At 33.4% G+C, this 17,568-nt stretch overlaps 1 protein-coding gene across 1 annotated transcript in view; it reads left to right on the forward strand.

Moving 5' to 3' along the window:
* The first annotated feature begins 2,320 nt into the window (after positions 1-2,320).
* The window catches only part of LOC140445567 (D-3-phosphoglycerate dehydrogenase), a 90,017-nt gene continuing 74,769 nt past the window's right edge, over positions 2,321-17,568 (forward strand). The window contains exon 1 of the mRNA XM_072537688.1: positions 2,321-2,615. Within this exon, the coding sequence (XP_072393789.1) occupies positions 2,487-2,615 (129 nt within the window). The 5' untranslated portion in view covers positions 2,321-2,486. The remainder of the gene's footprint in view (positions 2,616-17,568) is intronic.

Raw genomic sequence — 17,568 nt, forward strand, 5'->3', positions numbered from 1 at the left:
TATGTATCTGTCAGTTTTGACAAGACCAGACATTTCATATTCTGTAAGTTATCTCAGTCAATTTAATAATTATCATTCAGAAACGCATTGGAAGCATGTAAAACGAATATTAAAATACTTAAAGGCTACAAAAGAGTATGGATTGAGTTTTTCAAAAAATGATAATTATTTAAAAGGTTATGTAGATGCGAGTTGGGGGAGTAATTCTCATGACAGAAAATCTTATACTGGTTTCTATTTTCAGTTTTCTGGTGGAAATATTGTCTGGGAAAGCAGAAAACAGAATAGTGTTTCTCTGTCAAGCACGGAAGCTGAATATGTAGCAGTATCGGAAGCTGCTAAAGAGGCTATTTTTTTTAAAGAATCTGTTGTATGAAATGTTGGGTATTGATGAAATTGTTATACTATATAATGATAATATGGGAGCTCAGAAACTAGCAATAAATCCTGTATTGAATAGAAGAACAAAACACATTGATATCCGATATCATTTTGTCAAAGAAGCTGTAAACAAAGGTTTGATAAAGCTGGAGTATTTAGACACAGCTAACATGCCAGCTGATCTCTTGACAAAAAGCTTGAGTCCTGTAAAACACAACAAGTTTTTGAAAGAGATTGGTTTAGTTAATGTAGTGTCAGAAATATTTGTTAAATGATATTTTTTAAATTTGTTTATCTAGTGGGAGTGTTGGATATAGATAAATAAATTTAAATATTTTCTAGCAGTGTCATCTATTGGCTACTTTACTAGTTGAATAATGTATCACTTTCCTTTTTTAGAGTAGTAGCAAAATTACAGTCATAGAGTAAACACGTGTTTCATTTTGTTCATCAAATCTCCATTTTTGTTCCAGAACTTTATAATTTCTCAATACAGACAAACGTAGTAGAGGAAGACCACCTACAGTTGGGCTGATGACATTAGGCGTATCATCAAAAATTGACAACAAAGAGCACAAAATCGCAAAGAATGGAGGAGTTTAAGGGAGGCCTATGTCCAGTAGTGAACGTGATAAATGAAGACTGGATGATGATGATTATAATGATGATAATGTTCTTTCTATTTTCACCATAGTTTTGCTATTGGAACACTGTCATATACTATGTTTACATCTATGGTTAGGTGTATGTTCCGGTGTTCACTTTTTTCTCTATTATTTTCTTTAATGTAAATAAATGATCTACACACGAACGTCCTGCTCGAAACCCACTTTGTTCATCGGCTTCTTGTTGCTTATATATACTTTTATATTTTTTTTTTCAATTAAATCTTAACAACTTCGTAGAATCTGCTGAACGTTAACATTACTGCAATTCCCCCATAGTTATAATTAGAAATGATTAGTTAGTGATATGATTAGTTAGAAATGATGAGTTAAAAATAATATTTTCCACTCGTCTGATATCTTTTGCGTGATAATACACTTATAAAACAGGTGTGTTATCCCCGTCAACTTTTCAGATCCAGATTTTATCATTTTGCCTGAGATATTTCCAGACAAACAAGAAAAAGACAGGCAGGCGATTAAGAAAAAAACATCGTAAGGAAGAAGAGCAGTTAACAGGTGGAATAGTATATAGTGGCACTGGTATAAAAAGTATCATACTATGATGCAGAAATCTCCAGATGGACAGAATATGACTAAAAACGACTCACTACTATATATTTAGATGTTTGGCGAAAATCATGTAAAATATCCAGGCGAGAGAGAGTGCAAAACGAAAGAATAACGGAAATTATCGGATTCGATAAGATAATTGTGCAAGACGTTGGGAAGCAACAGTACTGGAATGTAATAGGAACCCACAGACAGAAGCATATGGAAATTATAGTATTGATCAATTCGCCAACGTTTTCGAGGACGTTTAAATTTAGTTTAAAAATGCTTATATTAAGCTTATAAGCTTATATATATATATATATATATATATATATATATATATATATATATATATATATATATATATATATATTACTTATTTTTTTTCTTTCTGCTGTATTGGCTTCGATCTCTCTTGAGTATGTCGTTGGTTTTATCATCTAATCTGTACCTATCCGTAAAACACGTAACTAAAAAGAGTTAGGAAATACAGTCTTATCCATAAATTTTATAAACATCAGTTTCGATAATTCATTTGGTAGAAATTAATTTGTTGCTTATTCTAATAAAAATAGTAATTGCATGAAGATGCCACAAGAAAATAGCTTCAGAACAATATTCATTTGGTAGGCCGACCCTGAATATAGAAATAAATATCATTAAGTCACCAAATCAAGCAAAGATCACTGTATCCAAGTAGCAAGTATATTAGGACAGTGGGGAGAGTTCATCGGTTAAACTTTTATCAACGGACAATTGACATTGAAACAACACTTTCATCGACACAACTGAGGCAACGCGTAAGTGCGTATATCAATAGTATATTAGTATATCAAGACAGTTGTTTCTACAAGTAGAGTCAGCGCATTTAAATAGTCGTCGAAAATGGATATAAAAACTGTTTTAGTAGCAGATGCAGTAGATGCTACTTGTGTTGAACTTTTAAAAAAATACTCAATACAAGTTGTTTGTAAATATAAGTTGCCTAAAGAACAATTAATAGCCGAAATCGCAGTGAGTATTTGGTTTTAAAACTTTTTTTTCTTAATATTAGTGTTTTAGTAGAGGTAAAATCATATTTAACTTATTTATATTACTATAAAAAATTATACAAACGTTTAGAAAATAATTCTAAAGTACTAAGAGAAATTATTCCTCTTTGTATGTACTATTAGTTTGGTTAAAAATAACATAATATAGACTTAGATTCAGCGTAATTACAATTTCTATAATGTTTTTCGAGTTGATGATAATATTCATTAGACACTAATTACTATTTAAATGGGAATAGGCCACAATTAAAGGTTAAAATACGTTTATTGACGTTTCAATTTCCACTTCGGAAATCGTTCTCAAAATAATTGTGGCTTATTCCCATTTAAATAGTAATTAATTTAAAATGCCACAAGAAAATAGCTTCAGAACAATATTCATTAGACACATTTTGTAATTGAGTCATTTAATTTTTATAGTATGTTTAAACAGAAGATGAGATTCTACAATTGTCGTCTAATAAATTTACATTATTAGCCCAGTCTGGTTAAAAAAGGTCGAAAAATTTTTCGCAGATATATGAAGCGTTTAAGACAGATGGGAGTTACTAGATGACGATTAGATGAAAAAGTATTCGTATTTTTACCTTGCGTTTTTTTTTAAACAATAATTTATGGTCACAATTTAATTTTTTGTTTATGTTTTTTCCCTTATATTTTACATAAACAAAATTTATATCATTTTTTTATATCAAGAATATTTTTATTTTCCGGTTGTTTAAATTAAAATTCATAAATAATTTACGGCGATATTGGCAAAAAGGCAGTTTTTTGCACTAAATTTTTAAATTAATAATATATAATAATTAATAAAATTTATTAATTTTTTTATTAACAAAATAAAATGTTATTAACACATTTGAACATCGAGGAATTACCGTATTTAAAATTTGTGCGAAATTTCCCCCCGATTGGTCAACTAGTTTAAAAGTTATTTAATTTGTTTATCCCTGAGGCTAAATATTTAAACTAAATGATGCTAGACACATTTAGCAAATTTCATAGGATTCTTTAAGACTTAAACTATCTCAGAAGTTAAATGCATATTGCATTTTCATCGAAATTATTTACAAAATAAACGTTTGAAAAAGGGGTATGTTTTTTACTTATAAACAATTGTAATAACTTATATATTTGTTAAGCTACAGACTTGTACGTACAAACATTGGATAGCTGGTAAAAAACTCACATTAAAAAAATCTTCTATGGCCAATAGGAACGAAGTTAGGGACTATTTTTTAAAAAATCATATCTTCATTGTTTATAAACATTAAGGAGTGAAATTTGCACAAAATTTGAATGAAAATCTAAACTTTATATTGAAACTTATAGCTATAAAATTCATCCAATTTTTCGAAACTTACGGCCCTTCGAAACGAAAGTACTTTCGAAAGATCGACACAGAAAGGTAGAGGAGATAATTGTTTCAGCTCCATTTTTTTTTTTTTCGAGATCGGAACTTCAAAAAGAAACAGGCATACTAACATATATAGAACAAAAAAGACTAAAGTGGTATGGACATGTAAGAAGAACTAGCGACAGCAGATGGATAAAGGAGCCCCATAGGAAGGAGGAAAAGAGGACGACGCCGAAAATCCTGGAGGAACGAAGTAGACGACGCCATGAGTAAGAGAGGACTAAACGATGGAGAATGGAACAACAGAGAGAGATGGAAACGGTTGAGCGAGGGAAGGCAGTGAATACTGTAGAATCCCTAAATATATATAACTTCAAATTGAAACACGTACGAAAAATTTACATTATCTCGGCTTCTATTGCAGCTAGAAACTTTTTTTTTTAATCTGGGGTAGCTCGTCGAAATATGAATAACTACATAGTTTTCACTGGTTGGGAAATATGGGAAACCTCGGAAAAATTGAGTCCATTTGAAATTCACCGTAAATACTTACTTTTTTAAATTGGGCCGGAATAGTCTGTTGCAGTATTAATAATGATGACATAGTTTTCATTCTGACACCTGAAATTTAATTTATAAAATATATAAGTATTATTACATCATTGATACAAAATGAAAAAAATATATGTTGATTTATATATATACTGCGACAGACTAATCCAGCCAAATTAAAGAAAAAAGTAAGTTTTTACGGTGAGATATGATTTTTTAAAAAATAGTCCCTAACTTCGTTCCTATTGGTCATAGAAAGCTTTTTTAAATGAGAGTTTTTTACCAGCTATCCAATGGTTTTATGTACAACTCTGTAGCGTAGTTTGAAAAATATAGAAGTTATTACAATTGTTTATTAGTAAAAAAGATACTCCTTTTTCAAACGTTTATTTTGTAAGTAATTTCGATGTAAACGGAATATGCGTTTAACTTCTGAGATAGTATAAGTCTTAAAGAATCCTATGAAATTTGATAAATGTGTCTAGCATCATTAATAGAGCCAGTTTAATAGTTTAAATATTAAGCCTCAGGGCTTAAGAAAGGTAAGGCGGCTGGATTTGATAAAATCACAACAGAAATGATTTAAAACATGGGCGACAAGGGCATTGAACTGCTAACAAAAGTATGTAAAATAGGGCATGGAGTGAGAGCCAAATACTAGAAGATTGTGAAGTGGGAGTTATTCTACACATTTTCAAAAAGGAAGACAGACGCAAATGTAGTAACTACAGAGGAATAACACTACTGAGCATCCCATCCAAAGTATATGAGAGAATACTAGAAAAACGTCTTTTACAAGAAGTCGAGTCTACGTCAAGGAGGAGTCCTAGGCCCCATACTGTTTAACATTGTCTTGGATGACATAATTAAAGAAACTAGAGCAGAAACATTGAAATTATATGCCGGACATAGAAATCTAGAAGCAGCGTGGATCTCAGAGTATGCATACGCAGACGATCTAGTGATATTTAGGATAAATGAAGAAGCACCCAATCAAAATTTACAAGTATGGAACGCTGCACTAAATAAACGAAATTTGAGGATAAATAATAAGAAGACGAAAGTAGTGGTAGGTATGTGGAAAAAATAGAAAATAAACGAAGATAACACTTCACGGAAATACACTTGAACAAGTTGATACTTATACTAGAGAACAGAGGAACTGAAGAAACTGAAATAAGTTCCAGAATAGAAAGTGCTGCTCGGATGTACCACGCAATTAAAAGTACGTTTTTGTCGAAAAATGAAGTATCCCAAAAAGCCAAAGTGACCATATACAAGACGGTGTTTGTGCCGATTTTAACTTTTGCTAGTGAAAGTTGGACGCTTACTGATAAATTGAAATCGAAAATACAGAGCATAGAAATGAAGTTTCTTAGAAGAATAATGGGTATAACCAGGTTAGACAGGATTAGATGAGGCAGTCAGAGAACATCTTAAGGTCCTACCGATTATTAAGAAAATTGAAGAGGCTTATCTGAGATGGTATAGAGATGGTTAGAATGAATCAAGAAAGACTAATTAAAAAAGTATGGGAAGCCAGAAGACAAACCAAGAGACCAAGGGGCAGGCCAATGAAGACATGGGATGATAATGTAATCTCAATCCTAGAGACACGAAGAATCAGCAAAGAACAAGCAAGAAACCAAGCAAATAATAAGAAGCAATGGAGAAAAATTGTACTTCATGCAACTAACTAAAGACATTACACCCGACACCTTAGGGTAAATGGATTTAGGATATATATATATATATATATATATATATATATATATATATATATATATATATATATATATATATAATACATGAACAATATATATATATATATACAATAGCACTAAAGGCCTTAGAGGCCCATGGCTTAAAAAGTTTGTTCTTTCTTCATTTTCGCTTTTCTTTATGTACTGAGATCTTCTCTGGCTCGATATGTGATTTTTCTCCATTCCTTCTTGTTATTCATTTTTCTTTTCTGGCCTTGTAGTCCAATTTCTTCCATATCTTTTTCTACCTCCTGATTCCATCTATTTTTTGGCCTTCCTTTTCTCTTTTTTAAAGTTATAGTGTAGTTCATTACCCTTTTTGAAGTCCTCGTGTTCGGCATCCTTTCTAGGTGACGTCGCCATCTTAGTCTCTGTGCCTTTATGACTCCTATTATGTTAGGTTGATTATATAATTTCTTTAACTCATCATTTGATCTTCTTATCCATAAACCGTCCCTTATTATTCCTCCATATATCTTCCTCAGGATTTTCCTTTCCCATATCTCCAGTAAATTTTGTTCATTTTTTGTCATTGTCCATGTCTCACTGCAGTACGTTACTATTGGTTGTATAGTTGTTTTGTATAACTGTATTTTTGCCTTTCTTGATAAAAACTTGCTTTTCAACATTCCACTAAGAGCATGTACACTTCTATTGCCTGCCATTATTCTAGCTTGTATTTCTTCTTTAATGTTAGGTTTGCGTGATATTATTGTACCTAGGTATGTAAATCTTTCTACCATTTCGAATTCGTATGATAATCTTTCTTCTACTTCTACTTTAAACTTTTGTCCATCCCTGAACTGATCATCTGTCCACTGCATACATTTTGTTTTAGTTTCATTTATGTAAAGTCCCATTTTCTTTGCTGTTTTTACTATTCTCTGTACTATCTCCTGTAGCTCTTTTTTTCCTCTTGCCAGCAACACTATATCATCCGCAAATGCCAAAACTTGGTGTCTTTTATGATATAGGAGTCCTTCTCTATTGATTTTCGCTTCTCGCATTATTTTTTCTAGGCATAAATTGAAGAGTAATGATGACAAAGGATCGCCCTGCCTTAATCTCCTTCGTTTACTATAAATTTGTCCGATACATGATTGTTTACTTTGACTCTGTTTTCTGTATTCTCTAAAGTAAGATGTATCATGTTACGCAACTTTCTGCTAACTCCCAGTTCCTCAAGGGTCTCTTTTAATTCCTTCCTTTTTATTCTATCGTATGCTTGCTGGAAGTCGATGAATAGCGCTATCGTTGGTAAGTTGTGTTCATAGCTTTCTGCTTGTAATTCTCTGATTATGAATACTTGGTCCGTTGTGCTTCTCCCTCGTCTAAATCCGCATTGGTATTCGCCTATTATATTTTCAACTTCTTTTTCTAGCTTATCTTTTATGGATTTTGATAGGATTTTATATACGGTATTTAGTAACGCTACTCCTCTGTAATTACTGCATTCTGTTTTGTCTCCTTTTTTGTGTAATGGGCAAATAATGGCTTCCTTCCAATCTTCGGGTATTCGTTCTTTTATCCATATCTCCTTTATGATCTTGTATATCCAATTATTTAGCAGTTTTCCACCATATTTCATCATCTCTGCTGTTATGTTATCGCTTCCAGGGGATTTGTTGTTTTTCAGATTTTTTATGATTTCCTCGATTTGTTCTTTGCTGGGTGGATTATCTTCTATGTCTTCTAAGTGTTCGATTCTTGCTTCTGTTTCCACGTATTCTCTTTGGTTTGACTTATTATTGCCATTTAGTAATTCATCAAAATACTCTTTCCATCTTTCGGCAATTTCTGTTTCCCCGCTTATATTATTTCCTGCTTTGTTTTTGACGAATATGGGTTTTTGTTGGAAACCTTTTTTTTCATTTCTAGCACCTTGATATAGGTTTTTTATTTTTTTATTTCTGTAATTCTCTTCTTTTTCTTTTAGCTTATTTTCTATGTGTTTTCTCTTCTTTTCTCTCAGCACTCTCTTTACTTTTTGTCTTTGCTCCCTATATCTATTCTTTGTCTCTGTTGTTTCTTTCGTGATCATTTCAATCCTTAATGATTTTCTTATTTCTATTTCTTTTTGGCACTCTATGTCGAACCAGTCTTTCCTCTTTTTATTCTCTTGTTTGTTACATTCTTTTGCTGCTTTGTTCATTATTTGCTTTATGTTTTCCCATTTGTTCTCAGTTTGCTCTTCTATTTGTATCTTTTTTAGTTCTCTTTCCATTGTTTCCTCGTATATGTCTTGCTCTTTCTTTGTTGCTAATCGAATTGGGTTATGTATACATTTCTTTTTTTTTATTTTGTTTTTGTTTTCTGGTATCAGTTGCTTAATTTTGATGCCCACCATGTAATGATCTGAGTCGGCGTCTGGTCCTCTGTATGTTCTTATCTTCTTTATACATTGCTGTTCTTCTTTTTCGATGAGCACGTGGTCTATTTGGTTTTTAGTCTTTCTATCTGGCGATATCCAAGTTTCCTTGTGTATTTCTTTTCGTTCGAAATATGTGCTCATTATGATCATATTTTTTTCTCTTGCGAAATCTATCAGGAATTGTCCGTTCTCATTAGTTTCATTGTGTTTACTATATTTTCCTATTGTCGGTCTAAATACTTCTTCCTTCCCTATTTTGGCATTTGCGTCGCCTAGAATAATTTTCATATCATATCTGGGTATATTTTCGATTGTTCTGTTTAATTCATTGTAGAAACATTCTTTGACATCATTATCTTTTTCTTCTGAAGGCGCGTGAATATTTATGAGGGTGATTTTTTGGTATTTTCCCTTGAACCTGATACTACATATGCGGTCTGATACTGGTTTAAACTCTACTAGTGCTTCTTTTAGCTCTTTTCTTATCATAAAACATGTGCCTAACGTTCGATTCTTTCCACCGCTGTTAAAAAACATTGTATCTTCTATTTCTAATATATCATTTCCCAGTTGTTTCGTCTCCTGTAAAGCTACTATGTCAAAATGGAACTTTTCGATTTCTCTCGCTAAGTGTTTAAGTTTGCCTTCTCCATATGTGCCTCTTACATTCCATGTTCCCAAAAGTAAGTGTTCTTTTCGTAATGTTTTCTTGTGTTTTGGTCCCGTTATCATTTTTTTCCTCTTTTTTCCTTTTTTCGTATTATCGCTAACCTTGTTCTGTGCTTGTTTCGTCAACTTTATTCCAGTAGTACATTTAGTTGCTAGTTTTTTGATGTTTTTTTACATATTGCGCCTTCTTTGTCATTCCACTTCCATTCGCTGTTATTCACCCATATTTTTTTTACTCCAATCTTGACTTCATTTCCTTTATTTCTTTCTTCTTGAGCAATGTTTCTAATTGTTTTCTGTATTTCTCGTTCTTTTGTGGTTGCATCTTCGTTGATATATATTTTGTACTCTTTAATTTCTTTTAACTTGTGCTTTTTTTCCATTATTTTTCTTTTTTCTTCCTGGTTTTCCAATTCAATTAGGCATGTTTTTTCGCCTAACTTGTGAGCATTCCTTATTTTAACCTCTACTCCTATATGTTGTTTGATGAAATTATTGATTGTTCCTTTTAACCTTGCTTGCTCATATGTGTCTATCTTTAGGCCGTACATAACTATGTTATTTATTCGTCGGTGTTTTTCCATAACTTCCATGTTTTTTGTTATTTCCCTGAGTTCCTCCTTGATCTCTATATTTTCTTGTTTTAGTTCTGAATTTTCTTTTCTCAGCTCTCTGTTTTCCATTATGAGCTTTTCTATCGTTTCCTTGCATTCTTGTTGATTTCTTTTTATTTCCTTAATATCATCGGTGAGGTGGCTCACCATTATTAGTAATTGATCAATTTTTGTTGCCTCATTTTTTTTCTCTGGAGTTTTTGTTGGTGTTCTCGAAAACTTCTTGCTCTTTCTGAAAATGTTATCTTCTTCCTCGCTGTCTTTATATCTGTCCTTCCTTTTTGCCCCTCCTTCTGAAAGTGTATCATCACTGTCTAAATTTTTCATATATTTTTCCATTTTCCGGCGCCAAACACTGTCTTCCACCTCAACAGTTCAGAGAAGACAGCGTTTACCGTATTTATTTTATGTTTATTAACCGTTGTTATTTTTCTGTGTCTACCCCGAAAGTCTACTCACAACGGCAACGTCGCAATTTCAAAGGTCAGAGTTTCGTTTCTATGCTTTGATGTTAATTAGGCTTATCAATTACAGCGATCTTACTTTTTATAGGGCCTTGGTGTTTTCGGATGTAATTTCACCGATTTTAAAGTTTTTTTTTTTTAGCACTCTCCTTCACTTAATGTCTTATATTGTTCACTGGATATTTTCAATAATTTATTTCCCGTTACAACTCTCAGAAATTGAGTTTATTGCAGACGACAAATAAAATATTTGTTTACGTTTTGGTTACCGTGTTGCCAAGTGAACAATATAATATAATTAAATAAAGTAAATCAAAATAATATTTCCCTATACTGGGATTTAAATTCATTCGTTTTTTACCAATGAACCTTAACGACATAAAGATTCATAAGAACAATGAAGTTGTCAGCGCTTGCGTTCTGGCTAAAACAGAACCTCACTTTTAAACTATCTAAAAATCAAAAATTTAGTTATTGCCGACAATTCAAAGAATTACCTCCTTTCAAATGTAGTTACATTGGGTTTTTCGATTAACCTTGGATAAGCCTTTACGTGTCAAGTTCAAAGCTACCATACATTTCAAACCTTACAAAAAACTTTTTTTGCACATAATAACAAAAAACACCACTATGTTACTAGCTAAGTTTTTTAATATTCTAATTCTACAATTCTAAGTTACGGTAAGATCAATAATGTTTTAATAGATAATATATGGTAGCTAATTATAATTTATTCTCTTTCAGCCCTGAAGAAGCCAAATTAATTCTCTTTGGCGAAAACGTTCGGCGAAACAATTGATACACATTAGAGTCTTTCTTGCAGATTTCCCCAATATTTAAGAGTTTACTATTTAACTAATCTGCAAAGATTAAATTTCTTTTCTCTCTCTCTCTCTATATATATATATATATATATATATATATATATATATATATATATATATATATATATAATATATACATAATAACTTAATACAACGCTTCCTATACACTACTTATATTTTTAATTTATTGATTCTTATAGTTGAAGTCAAGACAAAGATTTAAAAGAAAGTTTTCGACGAACAATAGAAGTGGAGTTTAATTTGTTTAAATTGTAGTAGAAGTTGGGCTACCCCACTTCACTTCCACGCTGACGTTGTGTTGTTTAGCTCGAGAACTGCTGGTGGTCGTGAGGTATAAGGGGTCATTGGAAAAAGGTAGCTCACGAAGTAAATAATAAAGGGTTACGGTTAGAGGGTAAATTGTCAAAAAACCTTATGCTTATAGTGCCTAAACTTATAGCCGCTTATAGAGCGGCTTTAGACACGTATCTTTGCCACTATCCGGCCAATCGTGACGTGTAAGTTATTATATGACAAGATTTATCTAATAGGATACAATGACATAAAAAAATCAAACATAGCGGCATGCCACAAGGACCTTAAGATTATTTTAATTCAAATTAGGCTAAATATTTTTTGAATAAACAATCACAAATTTGGGGATTAATTTTCAAAACTTATTAAAGTTTTTTGTACTGTTAATAGTTCACATAAAAATCAACTTTTGAGCTAAAGAGACAATATCACAAGTTTTATTATTATTAAATGAATGTATTAAATTCAGATTTAATAAAAGATAATGTATACTTAATTAGAGAATTGCTAGAGATAATTGATGTAAATATATTTCTTGTCCGTTTACTGTGCAATCAGTCAAAAAGAAACCATAAACATATTTGTTCACATATCATTGGCGCGAAGAGAAATATTTCAATAAATATTTACTCTACATGAATATTACAACTATCGGTTATTAACTGAAGAATGGTAAATCTAATAGTAATTGCTTCAGGCGTCTCGTTTTTTGACTATTGTCCAACATATTTGGATGGTTCTCTAATCGTTGTAAACATTTATCACTATGTGGTATATACTATCATTTCACTCACAGTTGGCACTTGTAGGTCTTGTAGTAACCTTACAAACCATGGCGTATCAGTTATTGCTCGTAATAACTTGTTTTGAAATCAGTCCATGATTGCTAGGTTGGATTTTGACGCAGTGCCCCACATTTCTATTCCATACGTCCAAATTGGCTTCGTTATGGCATTGTACGCGCTAGTAGTTTGTTTCGCAACGACAACTGGGACTTTTTTTCAAGTAACCAATAATATTTTCTATATGTGTTACCAAATTATTTTCTTTTTTTCCATATATGTGTTTTCCAGGTGAGTCTCTTGTCCATATGTAAGCCTAAATACTTTACAGTATCTACCGTTGGAAGGGGAGCATTGTCGAGTAATATTTCAGGTGAATCACTACGGCATTTAGTGAATACCATGTGGCTTGATTTAGATTTATTGAGTTTTATCTTCTACTTTTTAACCCATTTCTAGACTTTCTTTAAGTTTTCTTGGAGTTGTTTTGCTGCAACAACGGGATCTGAATGTACCGCCGTGTATGGAACTCTCTGCATGAACCGTGTATGGAACTCTCTGCATGAACCCTTCAAGAAGAAATAACAGTCTACAGACTTTGAAGGACACGATCTCTTCGGGTTAATACAACATACAGTAATTCGTACGCCAGTTTCTCGGAAGATCACTTCAAGCATGCTTCTGATAATCTTCCAATCCAGATTTTCTAGTGCATGGCCTATCTTTTGTAAGGCGAAATTCTTGATGTCATAATTGCACACGATTTTCTTCAAATCAGTTAGAGCACGCCATATATCTTCGTAGCTTGCCCTGTCTGTATATGACCTCCTGGCCATCGTGACCCTAAGACCAAGGACCATCTTCTAATCTCAATACCCTTCCAACTTTAGGCTGCTGGTTTTTTAACTTGTCCAAACGACCGAACTTCTTATAAAATACGGATGAGATTTTAGTCATCTTAAGATCTTGGGCAACACAGTGGGCTAGAGATAAGTTATACGGAACACTAAAAAGATCCTGTTGAACTTCTGTCGTCACGCCGAATCAAGCACTCTTTCTCTCTGCTTAATTTGACATAAATTCATTAAAGCTTGGTCGTCGGTCATCTTTGATCTCATGTTGAAGGGTTCGTGCTTCTTCTATTTCATTTGAGCCAGCATACGGTGCAAGACGATTTATGTGAACTACTTTTGGTTTACCTTTCGGCAACTTCTTAATTCGATGTATTACGTCATTTATTCTCTTTTTAATTTCATACGGACCTTCCCATTGTCTTTGCAGTTTAGAAGACAAGGCTCGACGATATTGTGGATTATAAAGCCAAACAAGATCACCTACTTCATAGCTTTCATTCTTGCATCGAGAATCATATTGATCTTTCATTCTGTCACTAGGTAACTGGATGTGTTGTCGGGCAAGTTTATGAATGTTATTCAATCTTAACTTCAGATGGTCGACATAATCTTCGCTTGCAACATGTTCTTCGGAAGGTCTGCAGCCAAACTCTAGGTCGCAGGGCAAACGAACTTTACGACCTAACATCAGGCAGGTTGGAGTCCGGCCTGTAGTTTTATTCACGACCGAGCGGCAGGCCATTAGGAAGAAATGAATGTGCTGGTCCCAATCTCTTTGATGATCTGATACAACTTTGGACAGGTGTTTACCCATCGTTCGGTTCATTCTCTCGACCATTCCATCTGATTGAGGATGCAGGGGTGTCATTCTGGTCTTATTGACACCAATCAATTTACAAACGTTTTGGAAAAGGGTTGACTCGAAGTTTCGCCCTTGGTTGGAGTGGATCTCCAAGGGAACACCAAATCTGCTAAAGAATTATTTAACAAGTACCTCTGCAACGGTAGCAGCTTCTTGATTTGGTATCGCATAGGCCTCAGTCCATTTCATAAAATAATCCATGGCTACCAGGATATATTTATTTCCATCATTTGTGTCTGAAGTTATTTTACCAACTGGACCATTACTGGTTGCACAATTTCACATTTCCGGCACCATCTTCTTACATCATCTTACAGTTCACACAATAGAACCGTTCTCGAACAAAACCGTTCTAATATCAAAGTGTCCCCCTGATGCACCGTCATGCAACTGACGCAATACTTCTGACACTTTACTTTTAGGTACAATCAACTTCTGTACCATCATCGTTCTCAAAGGTTCTATACAGAAGATCATCTTTTAGCACTAGGCAATTCCATTGGCTCCAGTAATACTTGACTTCTGGACTACATGCACTAATGTCTTGCCAAGAAGGTCTTTCACTTCGACGCATTCAATCCAATACTCTTTTTATACATGGATCATCTGCTTGAGCCTCTTGTAGCTGTTGAGGCTGCCATTGATCATTAATGACGGTGGTTCGTCTCGCGGGGCAAAGTCGTTCTTCTAATTTAAAACAGTGATTACAATTTGCACTGTATGGCCGTCTTGACTCAGGTCTTGACTCAGCATCAGCCAGTCATTTAAGTGACTTTTTCCAGCCCTGTGTTCGATTTGTTCTAGCTTTCTGACTGTTGTATTATTTTCTTGCAATTTACGGCGAATGTGACCTACGTCGCCACTATTCCAACATCTGGTTTTGCGTCTCTTCGACATCATGTTACGAACTACTTTCCGTACGATTTTCTAGACGTTTATCGTTTTGTTCGTCGCTCTCTTCAGAGGTTCGTACTCGATAGTACCGTGAAGCTCGACTAGCTGTCTCGTGTTCCAAGGCAATGGCGAGCGCTTCATCTAAAACTTTCGGTCTTGCTAGTCGTAAAGCTTTCTGTAGTTCACTGTCTCTCAATCCATTGATGAAGGTATCTACAGCAATGTCTTCCAAAATGTTGTCTGGTGCCTCTGAATAAGCTAACAGCACTATACGAGCAACATCTGCTTCAAACTCTTGCAAATTTTCACTTGCTCGTTGAATTCTACTTCTTAGTTGCGCCTTGTAGACTTGTTGTAGATGGACATCTCCGTAACGTTTATCTAGTCAAGTGAACAAGGTCTGGTAACATTTTTCTTGACCCTTAGGAATCGATCTTAGGATATCTGCAGCATCACCTCGTAAAGCAGCTAGTCAAGGAAACAGACTTTTCTTGTTCTGTCCAATGATTGGCTGTCGCAATAGCTTTAAATTGTCTAAGGTATATGGACCAAGAAGACTTTTTATCAAATGGTGGCAATTTGAATCTCATATGATGTGTCGTTTCGCCTCTCGGTGATTCTTCTTTCACTACCAGATCTAAGGCTACTATATTAACTGATGGTAGCACTTTTGTATTAGTTATCATGCTCTCTAACTGTTTGATCTTGTCTTCTACTTTATCGAATGTTTTAGAAACTTCTTCAAATTTCTCATTGTTCTTTCTAGAAGTTTCTTCCATCATTTGAGAAACATTTTCAAATTTCTCGTCGAATCTTCTAAAAACATTTTCAAGTTTCTCGTCGTTTTGTCTACCTACTTCTTTAATAATTTGAGACGATTGAAAATGGAATGTCTCTGGGTCATCTTCATTCTTATTAAGAACATTCTTCAGTCGTTCTTGGAGGATTTTCTTGGACCCGCTGCAGTCTTCATCGCGTTCTTCCAGTTACTCACGCAACTGTTTTACTGAAAGTTCTACTAGCTGCATCTTTGGCCAGGCACACACGTATTTTTAAATGTTTTTTTTACAAAGAACACTACCGAACTACGCGGCTGTTCCCGACGAACAATACTTTTCAAAAGTCTTTTTTTATTTAGCAATCCCTGCTGAATTTATTTCTAAATCTCACACCGGACACCAACTGTACCCTTTTTAAATAAAACGAGCGGGTCTTCAGTTTTAAGTACTAAAGAACAAAAAAAAAATGGTCCCAAGAGTGTGCCTCCAAATTTCAAAATCGATGTTTTTAGTATAAAAAAGTGGATATTTTCTGTGGAATTCTTCATATAGCAGTTTCTGAACATGTGATTTATATTGTATATGAGCCCTAACAACTATATATTGGGAAAACTAAAATACATGCATAATTCAGATGAATCACAATATTTTCCTAATATGTTTAAAACTATGTAATGAGTTAATTACTAATAATATAAGTTCAATCAGCACCACAAAACAAAATATACTTACTCTAGCAGAACTTAATAATAAAAAAATGTTTATTTTGTTGGCAACTAAATATTGGGACATAGATGAAAATTTATTTTTAAAACGGTGTAGCATCGCATTTAGACTTTATGATCGCTCTAATTCGCTTAGATATTGACTCGACAAGGATTTGCACTGTTCAGGGGTAAATTTATTCTAAATCTGCTTTATTTTTGGCTTTAAGTTCGTGTTATGTTCGTAATGGGTTGTTCCTTAGTGTTTGTTTCATTTTATGCCATACTATTTTAATGAAATTTAGGTTAGGACTGTTAGAAGGCCAAGAAAGGACATTTATTTGTGGTTTCCAAACTACTTTTTTTGTAGTTTTGGCCGTATCACAGGCCTCTCCGTTATGCTGAAAAATATAGTTCTCACACATTTAATATCCTAAACCTGAAACCGCCATACAATATCAAATTATCACTCCTTTAGGAATGTTCACGGTATGTTTCAAACAGTCCTTATGAAAAACCTTATGCTTAAAATATTCGGGATCAATCGTCTACCGGAAAGTTTAGATTTTGCTCACATGAGCCTGGCTTGCTTTTGTTTTGCTGTTAATAGTGGTTTTACCTGTAATTCAAACTTTTAAAACTTTAATAAAGATATATGTGTCCACCTGCGATAGCATTTCTTTGATACATTTAATCCAGTTTCGCAATTCTATTTAGCTGTAACTTGTCTTAGAGTATTTCTTATAGTTTTGGAGGACTAGGGCATTTATTTTTTTTATCTAAGATACTTCTTATTTTCCCATAATGCTTATTAAGTTTATCCGCCACTTAACGGTTTATTTTATTACGGCAATAATATTTTTAATCACCAACTCACGAATTTTTGAAGTTGTAGAGATACCACTCACCATTGTATTGAAATCTGTAATGCATTTAATTCACTCAATTTGACAAGAAATTAACTGTAGAATATAGTTTGACGTTTTTTTGGAGTGTCCGGCTGCATTGTTTTCGCGCCTACTTCTCTTAATAGTATTTGGTTTTTAGCAGTTACTTCGTACTGTCCCATTATTTAGTTGTCACCAATTTTTACATAAACTGCGAGGCATAA

This window comes from Diabrotica undecimpunctata, chromosome 7 (genome assembly GCF_040954645.1).
Source record: "Diabrotica undecimpunctata isolate CICGRU chromosome 7, icDiaUnde3, whole genome shotgun sequence".
In the NCBI taxonomy this organism is placed as follows: Eukaryota; Metazoa; Arthropoda; class Insecta; order Coleoptera; family Chrysomelidae; genus Diabrotica; species Diabrotica undecimpunctata.